The following is a 26,035-nucleotide window of genomic DNA, read 5'->3' as shown; positions in this document are numbered from 1 at the left end:
AGGGATGGCCCCCTGCAGCTGGTGCCACCCCAGGAGCAGCACCCAGGGACAGGGGGGATGATGGAGACACTGCGTATCCCTTGTGTCCAGGATGGAGGGGACTCTTCCCCAGCACGCAGCCCTGGGGTGAGGGGTCAGGCAGCTGCAGTGGTGGGGGATGCTCAGGCGGAGGCCCAGCCTCAGCTCGGGGAGGTGCCTGCTGTCCTCCCTGGGGCCGCAGCGTGTTTGCCCAGCTCTCCGTGGCTCCTGCCTGTCTGGGAAGGTGTCTGCCCTCCCCACCTGCCTCAGCTGGCTCTGGGACACCCTCACCTGCAACCAGGGCCATGGCTCAAGGGGTGGCCCTGGGAACATCCAGCTGGGACCAGCGCTGTCGCAGGCCAGGGCTTCATGGCCACACAGGAAAACAGCCCTGGAGCCAACAGAGCTGAAACAGGCCTGGGATGGGCCCACACCCCAGGCACTGGCGCCTGTCCCAGCAGGTCCAGCCCCACTGCGCCCCCAGCTGTGTGCCCAGAAGCAGCCCCCCGTGCCCCCCATCACAGCCCTGCGGTGCTCTCCCTCTCCAGCTCATCAGGCTGCAGCGAGAACTGACACAACTCATGACAGCGATAGCCCAAGCACTCCAGCGTGCCTTTCGGCAGCGCATTGTCACGTCTCTGCTTGCATAGGTAGGTGCCAGATTTGGCCCGTCACCACTGCCCGCAGCTGGCAGAAGGCAGCAGCGGGACCTTGCCCTACCTGGCTACGAGCCACACAGCTCCTGGCTGCTATAAAGCTTGTGGCCCCAGGGGCACAGCTGTGTCCTCCCAGGATGGCGTTTCTGTGGGCAGTTGCCTGCCTGGCCCTTGCCAGCACCGTCTCAGGTAAGCGCTGCCCAGGAGGTCCTCGGGGTGCAGCAGGACCAGGGCACCCCAGGGATGGTGACATAGGGCCACCCGCACCGGCGCAGGCAGCCCCTGGGTGTGAGCCCTGAGCTTTCGAGGTCACCCTTGTGCCCCTCTGCCTCTCCCGCAGGCTGCGGGGTGCCCACCATCAGCCCCTCGGTGCATGACAGCGAGAGGATCATCAATGGGCAGAATGCGGTGGCCGGCTCATGGCCCTGGCAGGTGTCCCTGCAGGTACGGCACCGTCCTGCTCCCCAGGCAGGGGCAGCGTCGGTGCCCAAAGCACGGCAATGGCACAGCATGGCAAGCCGGGCGCCAGGGTTGGGAAGTGGGCAGGCACCAAGGGGACCCATGGCACCCTCTGCCTCTCCCCAGCTCTGTGGGGGCTCAGCCTGCCCAGCCCCAGCTCTTCCTCCCTCTTTCCTCCCCAGACCCGCTTCGGATCCCATTTCTGTGGCGGCTCCTTGATCAATGAGAACTGGGTCGTCACGGCTGCCCACTGTGAATTCAAGTGAGGGGGCGACACCCGGCCAGCTCATGCCAGGGCCACCCGGCAGCGGCAGGGGCTTGCGGTGCGCTGGCCATGGCCAAGTGGCACTTGGGACAGCCCCAAAGGCCAGCACCCAGGGAACTGAGCAGCCTGGGGCTCCCTCCCCAGCTGTCCCCACAGTGGCTTCCCTCGGGCACACAGTGCATCCTGCCCGCAGCAGCCCCCGGCGTTGCTCCTACCCCGGGTGCTGGCTGCCGCGCATCCCCCTGACTCCCTTACCTCTTGCAGCCCGTACTCCCACGTCGTCGTCCTCGGGGAATATGACCTCAGTTCCAACAGGGAGTCCATTCAAGTGAAGACCGTGGTCAAGGTGAGCTGGGCTGAGGCGGCCGCGGCCCTGGGATGGGGCTGCAGCTCTGCGCCATGGCTGCTTGCAGAGGGCAGGGATGAAGCGCTACGGTATTTCTCGGCAGGCCATCACAAACCCCAACTGGGACCCCTACAACCTCAACAATGACATCACCCTGCTGAAGCTCTCCTCACCTGCCCAGCTGGGACCCCGCGTGTCCCCTGTCTGCCTGGCCCCTGCCAACCTGGCTCTGCCCCCCAACCTCCAGTGCGTCACCACCGGCTGGGGACGCACCAACACCAACTGTGCGTACGCCGCAGCTTTGGGGAGGGCTGTGTGCGGCTGCCACCCTTCCTGGGGGCTCTGCAGGGTCTGGGGGGGGCCTGTGGGCAGCTGGTGGGGGTGACACCTCCTGCGCGTGTGGGAAGGGGGGAGTTGGGCAGTTGAGTAACCCTGTCTGGGTGCATACAAGTGTGTGTACGCGTGTTGGTGCAAGCACAGGTGTAGGTGTGTGCTCAGGAGGTGGGTGCGTGCATACCCCAGGGGTGATTGTTCACAGGCACAAGCTTGCCCTTGCTCGGGGCTGCTTGCACAAGACAATCACGCCCAGGGAAGAAGGGATGCTTTGGCACGGAGGGGGAAGGTGCTTTGCATGGCAGCACCTGTATTTGGGAGCACCAGCGGGAGCTTGCCCAGGGTGCCTGTGCACTCCCAGAGGCCCCAGGAGACCCGCTGACACCGGGGCGATTTAATGGTGCTTCTTTCCCCCAGCCCAAGCCTTGGCAACACGCCTGCAGCAGGTAACCCTGCCCTTGATCTCCCCGAGCCAATGCATGCAGTACTGGGGCAACAAGATCACCAGCTCCATGCTCTGCGCTGGCGGGGTCGGCGCCTCCTCCTGCCAGGTAAGGAGCTGAGGTCCTGCTGCACCGCAGGGAGGGTGGAGTCTTGGATCTGTGGAGCCAGAGATTTAAGCTACAGCACCTGGCCATGTCCAGGGGACCAGCTGGCTGGGGTGGCAGGGACCAGTTTGGAGCATGTGCTGCGACCACTAAGCAGGAGGTGTCTTTGCAGGGTGACTCTGGCGGACCTCTGGTGGTCCAGAGCGGGAACGCCTGGACCTTGATTGGCATCGTCTCCTGGGGAAACAGCAACTGCAACGTCCGCGTGCCCGCCGTCTACACCCGCGTAAGCCAGTTCCGAAACTGGATCGACCACGTTGTTGCTCAGGGATAGAGCCAGTGCCGGAGGGATCCCTTCGCTGGGTGCTGCCCCTAGCACGGTGAGCTCGGCAGAGCCGGCAAGGGGCTAAGCTGGAAGCAAGGCACCCCATTTTTAACAGTGTCAGCATTTGCTTGTGCCACACGCTGCCTCTGGCTCCTTTCTTCACGCGACGCAGACCAGGGTGGAAGGCACACGGGGGAAGCCTGGGGCACCCTGTGGTTGGGTGCTCCTCTCTTGAACCCCAGCACCTCCCAGAGCTGGAGCTCGGTGCCCAGCCGGGACCCGCTGGGGAGGTGCAGAAGGCAGGAACTGATGCGCAGGCAGGGGGGGAGCAGGGCTGGCTGCAGCTCACAGGCTGCTCAGGGGGTCTTCAAGCACCGAGATCTACACCCTGGCACCAGCCCAGAGACCACTGCAGCGTTGAGGATGGGTGATGTTACCTGCAATGGCCTTGCCACCAATCCAGGTATGAGGTCTCCAGCACCAGCTGGTCCCACCAGCACCAGCTCCTTCAGGAAAGGGAGTGCGGAGCTCACCAGGCTCAGCACGAGCAAGCGCTTCTTGGCTTGCGATGGAGGGTGGGTGCTGGTGGGTGCATGGGATCTTAAAGATCCCTGCCCACAATTTAAAGCTGTAACTTGTGTAACAGCCTGGGACCACACAGCTGAAAGGGAGAAATGCCAGTGGCAGGTCCAGCTCTTTGGGAAGGTGGAAGGGGGCAGCTGGAGACCAGCACGCTGCTTCACACGTGCAGATTTGCCAGCTAAGAGAGTGAGAAACTCAGGGCCATCCCAAAGGAAAATCTGAAGCTGAAAACAAAATTAAAAGCCAGGTGACAGGTTTTCAGAAGAAAGCAGTGTTTTCACCCAAACAGGTTCTTGAGTTGATGGCAGGTGCGGGGAAAAAAAAAAAAAAAAAAGTCATCTTGTGTTCACACATGGTTGATGAATTAAAACTTGGTTCCTGGCAGCTCCAAATAGAGCTGGTCACGAGGACAGTGTAGAGAGGAGAGTGATCAGACCGTCCCAACACGACACATGGGGTTTTTTTTCTTTACCAGTGATGTGAATGTGATATAAAATCTTTGCTGTGTGAATCACTCTTATCTGCAGTTGCAGAGAAAGCACAATGCTACACAGAGACATACCCATGGGAAGGGTTACCCTCCATTCATGACCTGTAAAGACAAATAGTCTGGCCCATATGCTTGAGTTTAAAAAAAAAAAAAAAAAAAAAAGCTGTTCAAATACAGCCCAGGGCTGATAAATTCTAGTTTGGTTGCATAAAATTAGCTTCATTTAGTGGTCTGCTCTGCAGGGAGCAAGAGCAACTGGAGCAAACTAATGCGGGGGGACAGGGGCTTGCGGAGAAAACCGTGAAGCTGCTGGCTTGGGCTCCCTTGCCTTGGAAAGCCTTGCCTGGGACAGAGGGGAGCAGGGCACAGGGGCTGAGCTCCTTGCAAATCTCCCCTAAGGCTGGCAGTAGCAGGTGCCCTAGGTACACGCCAGTCCCACCAGTCTGCCATGACATTTAGAGTGCTTTTACTCCATGGTACCTGAAATAAAAGCCATCACATGAAAGCAGCACCCTGTTTTGGCTTTAGTTAGCTACTAAATGACCTTAAAGACAGCTGAACATCAGAGATGTGGGAATGGGCCATATGGGCAGAAGAAACTGGTGGCCATGTGGAGCTTCGAACGGGAACTGATCAACTGCAGCACTTTGGGTCACTTGCTCTGTGTGTTCAGGTCACTGTCACCCTACCACTGGTGGGACAGGGTCCCTTGTCCCTGAAAAATCACCTCCCTTCCAGGAGGAGGTGGCTCGAAAGGGGTGTGCATTTTTCACTTGATATTACAGGTTTTTCTGTTGGTCCATAAAAGCTGCTCAGAGTGAAACTGGGGAAGTGATGACATGCTGTGGGCAAACCAGGGCATTTCTCTGTCCCTGTTTGCCACCTTGCAGCCAAAGAAAAGTGAACAAAATATCCCAAAGTGCCTGTTCAGCCTCCAAACCCTGCCTTCCAGCAAGAGGCTGAGTGCCCAGCTCATCCAGAGCATCCCTGTGGACTTCCCAGCACGAGGTCTCCCTCAGGCAGCTCCTGGCCTGGCAGCTGCGTTAAAGAAACCAGCAAACTCTTTTATGGGCACTTTGGTACCTTCTTGCTCTGCTCCCGGAACACATTAGAGGGGTGAGCAGCTCCTGGCTTTCGATGCATTTACTGACCATCATTCACACCCTGGAAAGCAGCGCCTTTCAGCAGTGAGCCCACGCCCCTTCCATGAGCCAGAAGTAATGACAGCAGAGCAACGGGGTACACAGAATACATTTACATGTTTAGCAGATCGAGTACACACAATAAATAATTCTGTACACCCTAATCGTAATGTTACAGACTAATTACAATGGTTTGGACCTCATCCTACAAGACAGTCCTTAATGTAAAGACAGGACTTGAAAGGCAAGTCACAGAACTGGATGCTTCTCAAAACAGCCCTGTTAGGAGACTAATGGGATGCGACCGGAGTTACTTCCAAACCATTCCAACCCAGCACCGGAAATTTGGCGACCAAAAATAACAGCAAGTGCCGGAAGACCTCCAGTCCCAAGAGCTTCCCGGGAGGTGTCTTTCCGTAGTGAAAGGCAACAGGAAAACTCACGGCATCTGGGCGTGCTCGCAGGAGCTGCTCGTTTCTAGTGCACCTCGTTGGGGCCGCGGATCTCCTCCACATTCAGCAGACAAACACAGTGCAATGTTATTTGCAGCAGCAGCAGTGAGTACCTCGCCCGTCACACACACGAGGGATCTACAGTATTACCACGCAGGGGAGCACAGCAGGAGAAGGAAAAAAATGTCATCAGGCAGGCAGCAGCCTGTTGCCTCCTATGATCCCTCCACCATAGGGACACCGAGGGTGGAAGGTCCCAAGCTCCATGATGCCGTTGCCACCGCACATCCCTGCAGCTTCACTTTTTTTTTTTTTTTCCTGGCAAATTTACTGCTCAGTAAGGCACAGCTGACATGCAGGCATCTGCCTCCGCAGCACCCAAGAGCTGCATTTTTAATCCAGGCTGAAAGAGGAGACTGAGTGGTCAGAAAAAAAGCACCAAAAACCTCCCAAGAGTGGTGTAGGCAACTTGGGGCTGGGTGTCTGGCACCGGACAGGTACTTTGTGATATTTTCCATGGTGGAACCGAGCTGGTGAGAGGCCAGGACACAACCACCCTGCAGATCCCAGGGCTCACACTGCTGCCAGAGAACAGTTTACAACTCCTCCAGAGGGTGTGATCCCCCCCAAAGCCAATCTCTGTGTTGCTCTGCATAATTTAGAAAACTCAATTAAGTCAAACAATTAAGATTCTGATATACCCTGCCTCAAACTCTCCAAATCTTTAGTATCATCACTTAAACTAGGAATATAGACCCACGCAGTCTAATAAGAGGCCAGTAACAGCCACGCACTAGTTGTCCTATGTTGTACAAGATCATCTTGAGCTGAGCCTGCACTGCAGGGTCCTCAGAGGGAGCCTTCTCCCACCTGCAAGGCACCATACAGATGCTTTTACCTGGCTCCAGGACTCACCACAGCTCCCGCAGAGCCAAATCCAGAGTTGCTGCCCAGTAGCTGAGTTAACCACGATTCCTATTCCAGTTTGTGCATTACATAAAAGTCGACTATATTAGTACTTCAGCCAAATACCCAGGTAGAAAACAGGATTGAGAAACAGAGCAGGGTATAAGAAAGAATGTAAATTACCAGAGCAGAAAATATCTGACCTAAAAGAAGAAAATATCCAAATCCAAAGAAGTTAAGGGTTTTGAGCATTTATCATTTCCAAAACAAATATGTAACGCAGGTCCTACACTGGAGCTGGTTTCCACATCACTACCGAAGCCAGCAGGTCAGAGCCCTTTTGTCTGGGCTTACTCTCATCACAAGGCTATAAAGCTGTCCCTCGCGTATGGTCATATGTTTCCAAGCACAACACAGTCCAGGAACTGGCAGAAGCATCTGGATGCTATCACAATCTCAGTGTTAAACAGCACAGACTTCTTCTGGATTGAAGGAAGGTGTGATTCTACCACCACTGGGTTGACGTGTTGGTTTTTAGAAGCTTGAGAAGGGTGAGAAGTAAATCAAACATGCACAAGTAATTGCTGTTTTAGCAAAATGCATAGAAAAATACATCACATACTCAAAAATCTGGATGCAAAGCTTAAGAAGTCTGTAGACCACCTAACATTATTTCTGGAAGACCTTTCCACATTCATTTCCAATAACACTCAAAAAAAAAAAAAAATCAAGGAATCAACAGGCCACATTCTTTGAAGCTGTAATTCTCTCCCCCAAGAGAGCAGCCAAACTCCCAGGACAAAACAATGGGATTGTTTTACACAGTACTGCTAAGTTCCAAAAGACAAACAACCATAATTCCCTCTACTGCTTAAAGCTGCTTTTCCCTGAAACAGAATACGCTGGGAAGCAACACCTTGAACTGCTCCATCATGTCTCATGATGGGAGAAAGTCCCAAACCTACTGTTTCCAGCCTCAGCATCTTTAGGCTTTGCTTTTTCCTAGTGTCCCCTAAGGCGTCTCCCCAGGGCAGGGTGCTGGTGAGCATCTCCTTGAGATGCTGGTGGGTTGACTGCACATGTCTTTTCCCCAGCACTGAGCATCCCTTCAGTGGATGCACATGGACTCATGCTCATCCCTGTGTGGGCTAAAATGCTGGGGTTTGGGGTCAGTATAGGAGAAAATGGTGCCACGCTGAAAAAGCTGTTGAACATCTAGGAGTGCAGGTGTGGTTCAGGACCATCACTCAGCACACCAAACCCAGATTCCTCTTTGTAAACAGCATCTCACCCCAAAACAGTGGGAACATAACCAGAAGAGGGCTGTACTTGGACAAGGACACACTACAATTTGCCACTAGGTGTCATTCCAGCTTCATTTTCATTGTATGAATAGAAGTACAGAAGACAAAAGCACTCATTTACAGAGATTTGCACCCCAGCTAATATAAAGACTGCAACTCAGCAATAGCCTGGAACATGTATTTGTTCTCCCAGCTAATTCAGTACCAGAGGAAGTCTTCCAAAAACCCCTGCGAGCCAAATTAAGAACGACCATTAAGAGCCAAAGAAAGAGATTTAAAAATTAAATGGTAGAAAAGACATTTCAGAGAGATTTTAGCTTCTAAAATCCCCAAACAAGGCACTCCTGTAAAGTGTAAACTCCTGAGACTTGAGATAAACTGAGAGCCGAGATGCTCCGGTGGAATATATACGAAGACAGATGATCAAGATAATTCACAGTGAAGCTCCTACTCCTCAAAAGTACAGCACTTTGCCTGTCCTCCCTGCCAGACCCAGCTGAAAATGTGCCACAGTTGCAAGGATAAAAGCACCGAGCAACTGTTCTTGAGCTGGACCTTGCAATGTAGCATTGGACCATCGCAGTTTTCTGGACAGAGTGAAAACAGAAAGATCACTGAGGGCTCCAAGGGACACTTGGACGGAGCTCTGCCCACACATGTTATTGTCTGGGTTCCTGCAAATACCGAATATAGAAAAAGAAGAGGGATTGAGCCAACGGTGTTACAATCAAATGATGGAAGGAAAGCCCATAAAGATTTTCCCCATGTTTACATTGGTTTTTCCATGCAAACAAGAAAACATTGCATTTATAAAGACAATTAGAGTTCTCTTTCTAGAAAAGCCAAAGCCCCTTATGGGATGGACTTGGTCCTCTTTGGTGCAATTCCCTAACAGTGGGATGCCTGAGGACCACATCTCCATACCACAAAGAGGCAGGAGGCAGCTATCCAGTATTGCTCATGTATGTGAAGGATCCTCCCTTCTGCCAATTCACCTCCTTGGTCATCGAGTATCATCACAGAAAACTGACACTGTCAGGAACCTATATAGCAACATCTTGCTTCCCAGAACGTATTCCACCCCAAACTCACCACGAATGACATTGCTTTGAACTTTTCCTGGTGAAAAACCAATTGCTGAAAAGAGCAATAAAGCAAAAATTGCCACAGATGAGGAGATTCTTGTTCTGCTTTGTGAAGGTGGAGAAAAAAGCTTGGTTGGACCAGAGCTCAACGTCATGACCTCCTCTCCACCTTCATTTATCCCCCACAAGGGAAAGCATGAAGGAACAGTGTGGGTAGACATCTGCAGAACATCTGTGCATTTTGATGGTCTAGTGGTTAAAGGAAAGGGTCTCAGGTTCTAGAGGTCTTGGCTCAGTTCATCAGTTTGACCTCCTCACATAGGCAAAATACCTATTTTAGGGATAAACATGCAAGATAATCTGGGGAGGGCCATAAAAGCACCCAGGAGGGAAAAGAGATCACAGTGCCTGGGTGTGGTGCTCCAAACATGCAGAAGGCTCTTATGAGTGACTGCTCAAAACCAGAAGCCTTCCAAGAGGAGAATCCTGCCATCTCTTAACGTTCAGGGGAAGAACAATTTTCCAGTTGATACCTGTCTTAGAGTGGTTTGCTTCTGAAGAGCTGTTTGCAGTAATAGGAGGGGTACTGAACTGTTTATGAAGCAAAATGTGGCAAGCTGCCTGTTTTGTCAGAAATCACATCTAGTTTATAGTTCATGGTAACGAACCAGGGAAGACTACACGAGAAGGTAACAGAAGCAGAAGAAACATTTTCTTTGCAGTCCACAGAGCTGAAAAAAACAATTTTTGGTAATTCTGCAGTATCCATGAATGCTGATGGAAGAAAGACTGCACGGGATATGGTAGAATGGCCACTCAGAGAAAAGGGAGCCTGCAAAGGATCCAGAGTTTTCAAAATAATATGCAAAACCACGCAAAGGATTTAGAATTCACCCCTGCTACACATACTGGTTGTCCTTAGGTTTCCCCTGGCGTATTCCCCACCGCACGCTTGAGCACATCAAGCTGTGCTCACAGCGGTCATGGCCCATCCCAGCTTTGGGGTGGAAAGCACATCCCTAGAAATTCCCTTTTTTTTTTTCCTTAACACAGAAAACTCAGTCTTCTCCCACTGAAACTGCGCTTTTTTGCTGTTTGCTGACCAAGAGGGGCTGTGGCCAATAGAGTTAGAGCTCCCTGGAGATGCGACTGACCACTTAAAACCTTACTGACACTAAACCACAGCAGCAGAGACATCAATCCTGGGCAAAAAGGCCATGCTCGCCAGCTCCTTGAGCTTGCAGAGCCTGCACCTCCAGCCCAGAGCTAAGCAAATACTTCCCAAGTGCACAGCAAGAACCAAACGGTACGGCTTCGGACGAAAAGTTTCAAAAAACAGCATTCTCCTTCACTGCAGATCTTGTCTCTGCTATCACAAGAGGCTGAATCCACCCTGAGACTGTGCCATCAGCCCCACTTTGCTACTCTAACTAGCTGGGAAGGTAACTCGGCAGGCTTGCATAAAGCTCAGCTCTACAGCCCCCACCTCCCCTGAGAGGTCCTTCACAAGAGGCCCCCACATCACCCATCCAGCACAAGGAAACCTGAAAGGCAGCTTTTTCCTGTTGACTTTATGTCACACCTAACAGCTCTAATATAGCAACATCTAGCTCTAGCAACATCTCCATTATCACTTCTGACACTCCAGGATTGGACCTCCACTACTCAAGCCCCTACCCTGATGGCTACGGAGCCATTTGTGGCCATCCCGACAGCTCACACCACCACTTCACTGGCCCAGAGCAGGGACAGCAAGACTGGGGCAGAACAGACATGCAAAGCAGGGGAGTCCCATAAAATCTGCAGACAAGGTTCAATACCTGGAATCACCGAAGTTTTGGTGAAGTGATGCAGTCAGTAATGCTAGTCTGAAGGGTGCAAGACGTGTAACAGGTCACAGACATGACAGGACCACGTCACAGCAAGAACAACAAACCCTGCATGGTAGGCACTGGTCTTGCTGCAAATAGCAGAAGGATAATTCAAGGGGGACAGCAGGGAACCCCCCAAAAACCTGCCTTGCCAAAGACATCTCTCTGCATACCATGAAGTTCCTGCAGGACGATGATCCTCTTCCCACCCCTCCAGCAGGAGCACCCACCCAGTCCGGATCAAAGGCACCAGACTACAGCTCCGAGCTTGCAGCCTGGTTGCCAATTTGCACGGCAGCTCTCACAGTTTGAGTAAACCCTTGATGTCATCAGGTGGACGGCAGCCCTTGGGGGAAACCTCGCAGCTTCTCAGCCATCATGGAAAACTGCTGTCTGGCATCTCCTCGGTGCCTTATTGGGATGAGGAGCTGGTGGGCAGCATGCCGGTGAGTCAGAGCTATCCTACTTCTAACTGCATGTGACTCATACCAGCTTCACTGCAAAGGTACCACAGAGTCTGACTAAGCCAGCTCAAAATTTGTGTATATATAATTTTTAAATACATATACACACCCACACATGTATGTGCACACACATACGTGCATGTACATACACATAAAGTGATTTCTTTTTCTTTTCATATGCAAGTGAGAAACTTAACGCTCTGGAATTAATAAATAACTATGAACAACCAAGCTCCTGGGCTACAGAAAGAGCTCTTCTCCCCACGTGGCTCCTTAATTTGTGTATTACTTGAGGCTCTGAGCTGTGCTCTGAGCCCACAAGGGCTCCCCCGTTTCCTGCGCGAGACCCCATGGCACAGCTCGCAGGGTGTGATGGCCACCACAAGATTCCCTTTCCTCCGCGCAGGGGGGACACCTCCTCATGGGTGGGGGGGGGGACACCTGGAAGGAGGGAGGGAGGAACCTGGATGTTCCTCACTGAGTGAGTGTGCGGCAAAGGGTGCTGCACACCTACACCGCAGAGAAGACATCTGGAAAGACGCCTGGCAGGCCCCAGCCCAGTGCTCAGCCAGTGTACTGCTGCTGGTAGCGCAGGTTCAGCTCTCGCAGCTCCCGTTCCCGAACCCGCCGCGACTTGTTGGATTTGGTGGAGCGGCTGGAGCGGGTGGACTGTGCGGACTTGGTGCTCTGGCAGCGGGAAGATGCCCTCTTGAGAAGGTTTTGTGAGATGGAACGGTGCAGGTTCTTCATGGAGGAAGAGGCTGCCATGCTGACCACCCATGGGTGCTTCAGGGCCTGAAGGGCTGTCATCCTGTCACTGGGGTCCACCGTGAGTAGACGATCGATGAAATCCTTGGCCAGGTTGGACACACTGGGCCAGGGCTGAAATACAAAAGAGATGATTAGAATGAAACATCCTGGCACAGCTTTGCTGATTAATTAATTCCTCCCATCTCCAAAAGGTGCTTCGAGGCATTCTGCTTCTTCCACTCTCTCTTTCATCCTCAAATCTTCCAAGCTGTAACCAACAGTATCTGCCCAAGGAGAATGAGACACAATTACTTCAAGAGACTGTTAGGGGGAGAAGCTAAATTAGTGGGAAAAGTCTATATGTGCATAGGTGCAGCATGAACTCAAGACAGCCTGCCCAGTAAGCTGACCCTGGATCCCAGTCTTCCCAGCTGCTGGCACCTAGGCGCAGCAAGCCCTGAGGCTGCAGGCCCCACTCCAGTTGTGGCACAGACCCCCTCGCTCACACCCTATGGACCCTTGGTACATGCAGTCTCTTCGGCAGCTGGCCCTGGATCTTCACTCCTCCCAGATGCCTCACCCCTACAGACACCTACACCTTTGTGCAGACACACAAGTGGTCTCAGTCAACCCCCAGACTCAACCGTCTCTCCAGCAGCTGGCTGGGACCTCCCTGGTCCTTCTGGTCCCACACTTGCTCCATTTGCTGCACCACAGACAGACATGGGCTCCCAGACCTAGGTCCCACTGCAGGTGCTGGCCCTGAGACCTCCCACCTCATCTTCCAAAACCATACAGCTATTACAAAAAGAACAGTAACCATATCCCACTGAAGACCCTCCTCAGTTCAAGTGCTTTTTATCTGATGAAGCCATTACTGCTTGGATGTGAGCCATCTTGCTCACAGAGGACGGATCCTGACATCACACCCCTTGTTCTCTTCTGACCCTTCATCTTAAGACGCGCACCTTGCAAGCAAGCACTGACCTCTGCATCAATCCTGAAACCAAGACTAGGGAGATTTTTCTGCCATAGTACTCAGTCTTACTCCCACGTGGAAATCTAGAAGACGGTGCTACTGATCAACCCTGGAACAGCCAACTCAGCCTGGCTGGAAACAACTCCATAAGATGTTCTAAATATACATAAATGTTAGATATAAGGAATTCTCAGGAATGCTTACCAAGGAAACAGGAAGGAATTTTTTGACAAAATACTGGTTTTAAACAAACAAACTCATAATAATTAATTACTCCTGCAATAAATTCCTCCTATATCCCCCCAATACACAGAAATACAGCCATAACAACTTACGAGACAAATGCCTACAGCCACGCATGCTGGAATTGTTTCATTTCTGACAAAATACTGTATTCGCACTAACCTGAGAAGTGAGAACATTTCCTTTAGCCTGAGGTGAAGGTTGGGCTGTGGACAAAGCTAGGAAGAAAACCATGGCAAAATCCACTGAGTGGAGTGGAGGAGGCAGTATGGCTAGCATAAAAAAACCAAGTGTTGAACGGACCTGGGCAAGAGCAGGTTTCTGCAATCACTGCGTGTTGTATGGGTCTCGCCCCTCCTGAAACCACCAATACTGAATTTTTCAAGTACATGGAGACCACATGCCAAGCGGCATTAAAAAAAAAGCCTGAGCAGATTCATGCTATTAAGTGAAGATTTCGATACAATAATTAAGGTCATGCACAAACACATACGTGTAACTGAGTGGAAACAGCATGTGTGGTTAAAAAAGAAAAAGGCTGCTATTCTGTGTCTTTCATTCCTCTCTTCGTTTGGTAAGGAAGAAAAGAACCCAGCTGATTTTAAAATTCAGGGTCCACCAACTGTACAGTCCGATATAATGCCCTTTTCTTGTGCAAAAGGTCTAAAAAAGGTATGTCCTGATTTTTTTGAGGTGTGCAATTTATTGCTACCAAAAGCAATTTTCTCTTTCAAAAGACTCAAAGGCACTCGCAAGAGAGCTAATCCACAGGAGGCTTTTGTAATGAAAGGCAGGATGCCCTGAGAGTTACAGCACTGCTCCCGGCCCTGGAGCACGGACAGTCAGTGGCATGGCCAGGAAAGATGAGTTCAAGCTCTAGCTAAGGAACCGGCTACTAGGATAGTCAGGGTACAGAAAGTCTTACTTTACAAGTGATGACTAAAAGAGTCTGGCTTACTCAGCTTAGCTAAAGTGGGATATATGATCACTGTCAATAACTATGCAAGAAAAGAGAGTGAAAATTATATGAACTACTTGCTATAAAGAAAATACCGGTACATTAATAAAAAAACTATATATGTTCCTGAACGTATTCAGGATAGAAATGGAAATACTTCTACTGCCTAGAGCCAGAGTGCTCTGGAAGGAAGCACAGCCTTCTCCTGTGGATCCAACACCACTTCCATGCTTTGAAACCATGTCCAAAATGCACTCCCCTCCACGTTTCAAGAGCAAAATCAGTTAACAAAATTTTCTAAAAATGCAAGCTTTTCTGTCTACTGTTTTCAAATATAATTAGTCACAACCTGCCTTAAATCACTTTGTCTTAGCTGATGAAACACATCTTGACAAAGAAAAACACAGGCGCTTGCTAGAATAGAACAGGGACAATCTTTGATCAGAGAGTCATTAAAGTGTTCTTTTATAAAGAGGACAAATAAAATAGCAAAACACCTTTTCAAATGTAGCAAAAAAAACACAATAAGGGTTACAACTGCAATTGAACACACTGGCCTGTTTTGCAGAACTATGGAACCTTTGAAGAGCTCAGCTTTTATGCTATTTATAACAACAGAACCAAAAAGCCAAATCTGCCCCTGCCATGGGGAGATATAAATAGCATTTCAAACCCATAGGTTTCCTACCAGACTTCTGGATAAGGTGCTTCCTTTGTTAAATAACAGCGAAGGGAACCAACTTACAGGGTTTAGTCTTTATTGGCATAATCTCGGATAATACTAGGGTCGTACCATATGCCAACTGGCAGGTCAACACATCACCTTCCTTTTAAACTCCGGATCTCCAGTTACAGACGACCTTTGGGTTCTCTCTTCCATAGACGGACAGATCCAAACAAAACCCAGCAACAAGAGGTTTTGCCTCCACTTTTACCAGGCTTGCCTTCAAAAACTTTAAAAAACCATTTTCTGTAGCTTTTTTTAAGACTCATTTAAATTACCAGCTATTCATATACTTAAAATCACAAATTCACCATTACCTGTCTACATCCCATTAACCTCCAATCACTTCTTTCCTTGTCTTCCTCCTCGCAGAGAGGGAGCTCACCCCCTTCTGTTTCCTTCATAGAGGACTCATTTTCCACTCTCCAAATAATGCTAATGAGATATCTAAGCTAACAATATGTCTATCAATTTACCGACTTTAATTCAAAGGGATTTTAAATGCTGGTGACAATTCTACTCTCCTTGCAATGATAACTTTTTAAGAACTCTTTATCACTATCTTCATTACTGTTACCAGCATTTGAGATGACAGATACCTTGAAACAGCTTTTGTCCCACTCAGATGGAGAAAACACATTTACATCAGTCCAACCTTATTGTTTTTCCTGGGGTATTTCTTCCTGTCTATCTAAAATCTTTTACCTTTCTGAATATTGTCCCTCACAGAGATACAATCATGCCAGGATCTCCATCCTCTCTTTTTACCTAAATCCAAAGAGATGCAAGAGATGCACTCAAATGAAAAATACTTGAGGACTGACACAACAATACTTTTCTTGGAAAAACATCTTCAGGACATGCAGGAAAGCATTATTTCCTCTTGCAGATGTTAATAACTGCACAGATCTGGAACTTGAGGCAACCTGAGAACTATTTTGCTGTTCAGATGCATTCAAACTTCAGTCAACCGATGGCTGCCCAACACAGAGCAGGAGATTCTGGCGGGAGAAATGAGCCTCTACACACCAGGAACAATATTACTTCAATCATTTCAAGTCATATTAAAACATAGAAAATGTGATAATTTAGAATTTGAAGAAATCAGTGAAGAACATATCAGTCTGAAGACCTAAAAGCTGTGAACACACAACCAGCCTAAGCCTTGAGAGGCCTGTGCATTGCACCAGTCCAGTTTAATGAAACCTAAAGAAGAATAAACTCCAAGCAAAAGTAAATTGGATTTCTCATTATTCCAATTACTCTAGTTTCACCACAAACGTTGAATATGGAGTACTTGCAATTAGATTTTTCTTCTGGTCAGCAAACACAAATCAGTTTATTGATCTGTTTATGCAGCCGTAGGTTTCATTTGCTGCACCATACACATCTTTGGCTTTATTTCACTGAAGCCTTTTCTTTAAAAACAACTAAGGCTACATTCTACTGAAGCACTGAGTAGAATGAATTTAGCAATTTTCAGCCCTAGTCCCTGGAGAAATGTATCCACTCTCCAGAAACCTTGCATCAGTTGGCAAAACAGCAGCTTTAACTTCACAAAACGCCAGGAACCCTCCTGATGAATACTCCAAGGCAGCAGCGGGAGTTTGTGTAAGAGCTGAGGAAGGTCGACACTGGTGTGTTTGGGGAACATGAAGAAGGATGTGTGTGCAGGACACAAGGTGCACTCACACAACAGGACTGAAGCAATCTAGAGGAGATTTTGCCCTTTTGCTTCTCTGAGGAAAAACAGAGAATGGCTTGGGAGGAAAATGCTCTCATCCAGTGGCCATGAAACATTGCATCAGCTAAACCCCATCAGATAGCTTTGCCTTTAATCTCACAGCTGCAATGACAAACTCCCCTTTTTTGTGGCACAAAAATGCCACAGAGATGAAGAGAAGTCACCAATACTTGTTCATCTTGCACCCCTGTTCCTCTATGAACTGATTTCAAACATGATGCAGTTTAAGTATAACTTCTGTGCCGTTCTCTCTGTTAGACTGCATTCCTCCAGAAGGGAAAGATACTACAGTAGTTCTGGTGTCTTCCTACATATCTTAAAAAAAGGTAGAACAGCCACATTCTGAGCAGAACCTCAGCACTACTTGCCAAATGCCAGCAGAGACCTCTTACAGGTGACCGGCTTTTCAAACAACTGCAATCAAGTCCTCTGTCTGGGATAGCCGGTGCAGCATCCATTTCACAAACCTCATTTCTCACGAGACAAACACTGGATACAGACTAGTTTAACACTGGAGATCATTGGCCCTCACGTTGAAGGGCTGAACATCCTCTGGAAAGTAACGTCTGTAACTCCAGAATTTAGGAGAGTGGCTAAAAACATGATGCAGCAGAACTCAAAAAAAAGGCGGGGGGGGGGGGGGGGGGAGAAGCAGAAGAGCTGCAGTAAGTAAATCTGAATAGCTCACCCTATTGCAGAAATAACAACGGTCCCTGCAACAACCAAAGGAAACAACAGTACATTTTTACTCTCGTGTGCAGGCTGAGCAGAGTGTGAAGGAGGATGTCTTGCCATCATTTTGCTTTCCTTTATCTAATCATCAAGAAGCACTGGTGAAGACTGACCAGATCGTGCTTACAGGACAACAGCTCTGAGGTGCTTGCCCCTGTTCACCAGGCAGGAGCAGGACTGCTGGGCTTCTGAGATCAAAAGATGTGAGATGCAGTAAAGCCTAGTACTACTGTAAGCTGTAAAGGATCCTTAAATTGAAAAAAACAAAACAAAACAAAACCCACCAAAACCACACCCTACCTACTAACCAGCAGAAACCTTCAGGCATGCGGAGATCCCTAGGAGGCAGGAAAGACTGCTGAACTTTCTCTAGTGACTGCGAAGATACTTGAAGCAGAAAAACAGCAATTAGTAACTCATGATCTTTGAGATGAGCTGTGCAGTCATCCATTCCTCACTTCTATCTTTCATGCAGAGTTATCCTATTCAACAACTGAATCCAAGAGGTTAAGAGGCCTCTCGGGAAGAGGGGAAGGAAGATGGGCTGTAAAGATGTATATGCACATCGTATACCTAAGAACTGCAGTTATTGGCGAAATTCCCTCCTCATCAGAGTGCCTGTCCCCTCGCATCCCTCCAGGCCCAGGTGACACCTTTCAGCACCCTGCACCTTCGCAGATAACCTAGGGGAGGAACACAGTGTCACTCAGGTGACATAGGGTCACTCTGTTTGATGCTCAAACTCCAAAGTCTCATCGTGCTTTCATTGCCTGGTGAAACCATGAATGACTTCTGAGATGGCAACCAGGCAAACTTCAGACAGACCCATTTCTTACAGGTGACCTGCTTGAGCCTGACTACAGCATTCTCCAAGCCAACAGCAACTCCTCCCTGGCCATCCAAGAGGTCTCCTTGGCTCCACAGGTGCAGCACTCGGTGCACAAGCCCACATGCACACACTGAAGCTCCTTTACATTTTCCCTAGAGACACAAAGCCACAGAGGGATCGTCTGGTTAGTCCTGTGCAAATAAAAGAACCACCAGTCATCTGACCTCCAAGCTTTGCTTTTAGTCTTGACAGTACCCACTGAAGGAAAAAATACACATTGATTTCCTGATTCCTACTCAAGTTACGTGTTGTTTTCAGGAGAACTGACAGGAGCTCTACAAATGATGTTATGGGGAAGGTGATGGACACCCAGAACTGCAAAGGCATGAATCTCCCTTGCCAGTCGGTCTTTACAAAAACATGATGCGCAAAGCACGTTATCACAGCTGCAAGAGATCGCTCTTAGGTCAAAAATACTGCATCCCAGTCCCACTGATTCCTAGGATGAGTCTGATTGAGCACTGGAGAAGCCTCAAAGCACCAGGGAGGCTGAGAAGCCCTACAGCAGCACACAGGTTCCTGCCAGGTTCACCTAAAGAAAACCATCAGACAGCTACTTTAAAGTTTTACAAGACAAAAAAGATTTATTGGGAATGAGCCTGCCCCAACCAACAAACTAGGTTGAACATGTCCACATGGTCAGAGGGATTGGCTTCAAATCATGCCTTTATCGCTGTTAACAGCAACACTCCCTGCCACAGAAGAAGAGCACACCATTTCTGTTGTTCATTCCCATTTTGATGCTGTGCTCTCCATCATGCCAGCACAGCCAGTTTGGTTTGTGCAACCAAAGTGAGCCAAATCAGGGAGCTTCTATTAATTTTTCTACTGGGGTTTTCAGCCACCATTCACCAGATGCCTGCAGAAGCAGCTACATCAGCCCAAGTGAGCGACTGGCACAGAGTCCAGAATTAGCAGCACTTCAACCAAGTACAAAACCACCGTCACAGTCTGTTTTACAGCCTTAATGACAATAGGAGAAACTCCCGCAGTAGAGATTTGTAGCTCAGGAATGACAGCTGACGCTTCTGAGATGCGCCAGCATTTCCTACAAAAGCATCTCCTGAACTTCTAAGCTGCATAAAACACGGGGCGCATCGCCGACCTGCAACTTCAGCCCTGCTAGACAATAAACCCGGGGGAAAGCAGCCTCATTTGCAATGCTTTAAAGAGCTCTCAAGTATGCTATGTTTTATTCAGATTCAGGCTTCAAGTCTGGAGGAGGAGGATTAAAAGCAAGAGATCCTCCTCTGAGTGTCACTTAGGCTAGGCGATTACGTGCAGTGCGAGGCCCTCTGTGATTAAATCCCATCACCACCCCTGCTTGCTATTCGCATCAGCATAAAAGCTATTGAGGTGCCGTCCGCACAGGTGTGCAGGGAACAAACAGCACGTTGTTCTCTGGTTTGAACAACCAACGCACCTCTTTCACTTACAGCTGAAGCGAGCACGAACCTGGCGTACGCTGGCAGAGGGCTCCCAACACGTGCATCTGAAATAAAACACTGACCTGTGTTACCAATGTGAGTCTTCTCATCTAACTAAACTAAACCTAAGTGGGGGTGGGAGGCAGCACTCTGTAGGCAGAGCAGCTTTCTGGGCTGATTTTAGATACTAGAGCAGCGTCCCTGAATTCTACTCTGCCTGTGATGGGCGCACACACTGCTGTGAAGCAGTCATAAAAACCTGCACTGCAAACAAGCTAACAAAACATGTTTTATGCTGGCTTTTTACTTGTTTTTAGCTTAAAATACATGGCAAATACGTTTCTGATCCATTTTCCTCTGGGGCACTAGTTCTTTAAAATTTTTCTATTATATCCAGGTTTCTAAGTTATGGTTTTTTCCCCCTAAGTATTTTTTTTTTTAAATCAGATTTCAGAAGGCTCCAGATTTCAGCAGTGCATCCTCCCCCAGATACACACTAGTCCCCCTTCAAGGACAGGCCACGCAGATACCATTCTTCAAGAAGTTGCAAAGACCACCCCTGACCCGGGCAGGCAGAACTTTTAATATAAAGGAGTTTGTTCCAGATGTTATTTACATGCATCAGGACAAGCCTTTCTTGCCCTGCAGAACCTATGTGGGATGCAAGGCTTGCAACAGCTACTTTCCATGCTATAGACACACCTAGCCATACCACTACTCAGAATTGTGTATGTGTCCCTATATACGTCTCCGCTCTATGTTCGCCGACTGCTGCTGTTTGCAATCCCATTGAAGACACCTGGACCATTAAAAACCATTAACAAGAAAGTCAATCTGGACACAGATGGCACCCAGGTATCACAAATATGAAGAGCAAGGGCATATTTCACAAGAATTACTCGTTCTAATACATATGGATGACACCGGAGGCAGGGCACATCTCTCCATCTTCTATCATTTTTCGGAGTAGCTGCATTTTAAAATTCAGATGTCTTTGGTGGTAGACAAGTGACATGCTGGTAGTTTTTAAAAACAAATTAATTGAAGGTCCCCAAGTATTCTTTGCATTGCATCTTTCATACATTCATGCTAACATAGCAGTTTTGTCTAATTTAGGAGGTTCCCACATGACTTCAGAAAACGGGAAGTGTCAACACGAAAGGAGCAGGTTGGGGACAGCAACTATGAGACGTCATGTGGTGAACCAGCCTAGGACTGCGCTGAGGCTCCAACGAGAGGCTTGCACGGTCCTGGGCACCATTCAGCCCACGAGCAGTTGCAAAGGGGTGATCAAAACCAACCAGTTCAAAAGGGCCAGAACAGAAAGTTTCCAATGAAAAGATGTAATGTGCTAAAGTCTGTGCAGGACAGATTCCCAAGCATTCAGCATTAATTTGTTGATGTGGGGAGGGGGAATAAAGGAAGGATGAAAGAGGAAAATACAACAGCCCTTTAATAATCCACAGCATTATAAGTATTCACAGCCATCTGGTGCTGTGAACTTCCATAACCCAGCTTTTCGAATGGAAACAGCCAGCTGATTTGCCCTGTACAAGCACTGAGTATTCAGCTAGAATCAGGCAGTAAAATTACAGCAGCTACAAAACCAATAAACACAAAGCTTTTCTCTACAGTCAGGGACAGCTCTTCTAACTGTAATGCCTAGGGAAATAACTGGCATGTTAAAATGGGGTAATACCACATTTCAGCTTGGATCGCTTCACATCCACCTCTTAAAAAATGTGTCAACGAGTTACAGTTAGACATAGGAGACTTTAACCAATACCTTGAGCGAGAAATTGTATATTGAGAAAGCTCAGGGTCAAGAGACCTGGACTTGGAAGAGTACAGGTGAAAAGATGAGATCACAGTACAGACTGCTGGAGACTGCCATCAAAAAGGCAAGCCGTGGAAAGGGTCAGAAATTTTCAAAGGTATTGCTATAGCACCAGTTCACAACAGTATTTGCAGTAACTAAACTGGGAAATACCTTTCCCAATCTGTTCATAACATCTGGGTATCCTGACATCTTCGGTGCTTTTATTCTCAAAAGGGAAGCTCAAATTTGGTCTGAATGTTCTCTCATTCTGAATTATTACCTTAAGAGATGTATTGGCTGAGAACTGGAACTGAAGCTAATACGTGTTTCTACGTACCAATTCAGAGTAACAGTTTAACTAAGAAATGGTGGTCCCTGATGGGGAGGAAAAATCTTCCCCAGGGAGGAAGAATATCCTTTATCACGCTGATTAGTGCAGCGGGGGGATGAACAGATAAGCTTATAACCTTCTGCATACCCCCATCCCCTGCAGGCTTCAAGCTGTCGATGCACAAGCCTTGGGTTCTTACAAGAGAACAAACAAGGAGGAATAAATCCTAAGAAAGTCTTAGCTGCTAGTCCAACCATGCCCGGCTCCCCAGCTGGCACCAGCTCTCCTCTGCCGCCCGGGACAGCACAGACGCTCCTTTAACCTCCTCAAGCCCAAGAACCAAGTGCAGCACGCAGATGAGGAGCTGTGCTGAAAACATCAGCAGTGCTCAGGCTCCAGCAGAAGAGCAGCACCTGCCCCGCTCCCCAGCTTGACTTTCCTTTCTTTCTTATAGTCACTCTTTCAATTTTAATCAAATCCAACCCAGGCATGGGTCAGAGGAGGTGAAATAACCCTTCTCCCATCCAAGCATTTCCTAAAAGCCCAGGTTTAGGTATCTAAGTGCTTCCCAAGTTAGGCCAGAATGGTCCAATCTAATGACATTCCTGTTTCTCTCCCAGAAAGCACTGTTTTGGGTAGGCAAGGTGGATATAAACTACTGCCACTTTGAAAATTTTAAAGTGCACAAAACATCAGGAGACACTAAAAATAGGTTTGCTTGGTCTAACATAGTTCAGTCCAGGGTGACTGGTTTACAGTTGTCTTTCCTGGCACTATCTGGGAAGTTTTTGTTAGAATCCAGAGCAGGACAACTGTTCTGGATCCCACCCCATGTCTTTCTCCTTATTATCTTCTCAGCCTCTTTCAACATCCAAACTATTCAGAGATCCTGCTGAACAACAAAGTTTGTCACGGAAACTGCATCAAACTGCATATACAAAAGAAGGAAAAAAGTAGCAAGGACAACCCTAAATCAAACATCCCTAGCTTACACATACCTAATCCTGCAACTATAATCTTATACTGATGTGATTTTATTTTCCTGTTATTTCTTACACTGTTGTTTCCTACACTGGGTTGTTTTTTATTTTTTTGGTTTTTTACAAAAAGAAGGTTAAGAGTTTTCAGTTTGCTATGTGGAATTATACTGTCAAGCCTGGCCATCCCCCAGTTCAGGATGTGGAGAAGCTCCGGGTGAGGGCTGCCAAGATGGCCAGGGGTCTGTGGCACATGGTGTACAAGAAGGGGGGAAGGAGCGGGGCTTGTTCAGTCTGGCAAAGAGAAGTCTAAGGGCAATCTAATAACAGATTACATTTATTTGAAAGCAGTTACAAGGATTACAGAGCCACACAGCAGGTCCAAATGATACAATGGGCAACAGGGAGAAGATGCACCTTGGAAGGTTCATATCAGGAAATACCAGGGCAGAGGGGAGAGGGGGATAAAATCACTGGAAGGGTGGTACAGCCCTGGAAGAGGTCACCAGGGAGGTGGGGGGTCTCCATCCTTGAAGCCTTTCAAGACTCAGGAAGACAAAGTCACAGCCAACCTGATCTAGTACTGGCAACAGTCCCATCTCAAGCTGAATGGGACTAGAGACCTCCACAGGTCTCTTGTAACCAAGGTTTCTATGATTCTAGTGCATGTGTGTCACATACTCGTCTGCTCCCTGTCCCTGGCCAGCACTGGCATCTCCTCTCCACAGCAGCAGCGCATCCCTCCTTCCTACGCACACCGCTGCCCAGGATCCATCCCACATGCTTAATACCATCAAGTGTGCCAAGAGTCGTTCAGAAATAAACATGTGCTGATCAGCTCTCTGGATAAATTCGGACTGATATTTAATTACCTTTCCGGCAGCAAGGATGTGAATTTAGTGCTCTCTCCTATTGAGCCACTGACTTTTATAAAATTCATAGAAACTTCAGGCCTGTGAATTCTCCAAATTGGTCTGAAACTGACCTTAGAAATTAAGTAAATTGTGGGAGACTGAAAGAGAGATAGCACAGTTACATAAACTTTGCTTCCTTAGGAAATCAGGGTAAAAACAGGGCTGCAGTGGATGTCCAGGGATCACCCAATCCATCCCACAGTCGCCAAAGGATCCACTGCAGATGCATCATTCCTGACAGATGACTGCCTAACTTGTTCTTCAAGACAGCTTCAGCAATCCTCCTGGTAGTTTGGTTTTGTTTTTTTTTTTTTAGGAACAGGAGACACTAGTAAAGTGTTGTACAAGGTCTAATGTGAATCTTTCGAAGTGCAATTTAAGGCTCTTGTTTACCATAATCTGGAAAAGTGATTATTCCTTTTCCTCTTCAAAGGAGCCTTGTGCATATTTGCAAACTGCTATGACAACACCTTTAGGCCAAACAGCCAAAAATGTTTCAATCTTCTGAAGACCATGGTTTTTTGACTCACGATTGTTTTTGATCTTCCGTCAAGTCTCTCCACTTGGCCCGTGGAGTTTTTGAAGTCCACTGCCCAGAAGTGTCGGAGCTTCAGGTCAGCATGCTGCATCAGCCACTAAATGCAGCAGGATTACACCACACACCACCTCTCTTTCTGTTCATACACCTCAGTACATTTGTCTTTTTCCACAAGCGTGATATCGCTGTCTCGCATAATAGTTTGTGATTCATAGACAGATCCATTTCTGAGAAGCCAACACCTCCTTATCTTCTGTTCTTCACCTATTTTTGTGCACTAACTTACTCTTATTTTAAAAGTTTTGCAACCGATATTGAACTGCTCAAATTTGTTAGGGTGATCTGGAATTCAAGGCACTTAGCAGCCCTCCCAGTTCAATGTTATCTGCAAATATAATGAACATACCCCCCTTCCCTCATCTGGGTTAGTCATCAAAGCCCCAAATACCACTGGACCTTTGGCAATTTCTAGAGAACCATGCTTACTACATATTCTACTTTGTTGATGAGCCACTGGTAAGTAAATGCCAATTTTAACACAATAGGTTTGGGGAAATACAAGATTTAGTCCCCACGCTCTCCCTGCTTCACCTGTGGCAGATTTTGAAAGTGACGGACAGCAGAATCTGCCCACTGGCTTCTATCCGCAGAAAGACTGGAGAACATTATTTTCCTAGCTTCTAGGCAAAGAAGTTTTGCTCAGCATGAAGGGCAGGTGAGGACAAAATCATTTGTAGCAGTACGTGGAAAAGCATAGTTTTTCCTAGTGCCAAACCCCCTCTCCCACAGTACTCCTCGCCCATTGACACAGAAGATATCAGCTGACGCAGAGGATGTGTGAGGCAATTCTGCTTGCCCAAAGCCAGGCAGAGGAGAAAGCTGCCTGCTTTCAGAAGATGAGGAACACTTCAAATCCTGCCTCTCCTTTGCCTGCAGATGTGGGTAATTAATTCACCATCTCTGTTTGTAAGAACGGTTATCACACTTACTCATTGGATTTACCCATATTGGCTATTTGGGAGCTCCACATGCCTGGCACGCATTCAGCGCACACAGAAGGTTTCCAAAGCAAGGCTGTCAAGTGCTACAGTGCATTTCCAAACAGATTTTTCAGAGACCATGGAACACTTCCGTGAAATATCTAAAGATACCTCCAATGCCAGATCCATCCTTGCTAAGCCCCTGTGCCAAACACTGGAGGTATAGGAACTCCTACAATTTTTGGAAGATGAGAATGCCATGAAATGATTTTACATTCTCATCCAAGAGCCAAGCTAGTTTTCCTTAATTTTTCAAAATCGGCCTCTTGAGCAAAAAGGTAGCTTAAGAATGTCACCAAGAATTCCTGAAGCTTGCAAAGCTAAAAGCAAATTAAAAAAAAATGGAAGACTAAGTGGAAAGATATAAGAAACTGTAACTTAGGCATTCCTATCAGCATCTGATATAACAGTGTATATAGTCTTTCGAGTCATCCCACCTATAATGAGAAACCTTTCTTATGCCTGAGCTACATAACCATTCTCAAAATGATCAGACTGTGAAAGAATCCCTTAGAAATTATCCTTCGGACATGCACATAGGTAAGAAACATGCAAATACTTTCCTTCTCAGACAGCTCAATTCTACCTTTTGTTAGGTACGAAATCAAACTCTTCGGTTAATCACTCAAAGTGCCTGAAATGCTGGGTGCATTCGATGTGTAGGGTGTATTGTGCTGATAGAAGTTCACAAGCTGTAGACACACAGCCAGGCATACATCCACAC

At 48.0% G+C, this 26,035-nt stretch overlaps 2 protein-coding genes across 5 annotated transcripts in view; one reads left to right on the top strand and one right to left on the bottom strand.

Moving 5' to 3' along the window:
* Positions 1–50: 50 nt before the first annotated feature.
* On the top strand, positions 51–4,744 carry CTRL (chymotrypsin like). 3 transcript variants are annotated; one of them, XM_087740295.1, is made up of 8 exons: positions 51–668; positions 789–863; positions 1,015–1,118; positions 1,316–1,395; positions 1,663–1,744; positions 1,848–2,028; positions 2,495–2,628; positions 2,798–4,744. In XM_087740295.1, the coding sequence occupies exons 1-8, from the start codon at positions 158–160 to the stop codon at positions 2,957–2,959; spliced, it is 1,329 nt and encodes a 442-aa protein (XP_087596421.1). In that variant the 5' UTR covers positions 51–157; the 3' UTR covers positions 2,960–4,744. The 3 variants fall into 3 exon arrangements, with proteins under 3 accessions (XP_087596421.1, XP_087596422.1, XP_009468730.2); XM_087740296.1 differs by lacking the exon at positions 789–863; XM_009470455.2 differs by having other exon boundaries at positions 51–863.
* A 186-nt stretch (positions 4,745–4,930) lies between these two features.
* Positions 4,931–26,035, bottom strand: part of PSKH1 (protein serine kinase H1) — a 39,761-nt gene continuing 18,656 nt past the window's right edge. For both annotated transcript variants that reach the window (XM_087740297.1, XM_087740298.1), the window contains exon 4: positions 4,931–12,128. In XM_087740297.1, the coding sequence (XP_087596423.1) occupies positions 11,811–12,128 (318 nt within the window). In that variant the 3' untranslated portion in view covers positions 4,931–11,810. The remainder of the gene's footprint in view (positions 12,129–26,035) is intronic.

The sequence above is a fragment of the Nipponia nippon genome, unplaced genomic scaffold, assembly GCF_047370975.1.
Source record: "Nipponia nippon isolate SJK-2023a ecotype South Korea unplaced genomic scaffold, ASM4737097v1 scaffold_7, whole genome shotgun sequence".
Classification (NCBI taxonomy): domain Eukaryota; kingdom Metazoa; phylum Chordata; class Aves; order Pelecaniformes; family Threskiornithidae; genus Nipponia; species Nipponia nippon.
The sequence above is the reverse complement of the archived record's forward strand: the minus strand, read 5'-3'. Positions and strand labels throughout refer to the sequence as shown.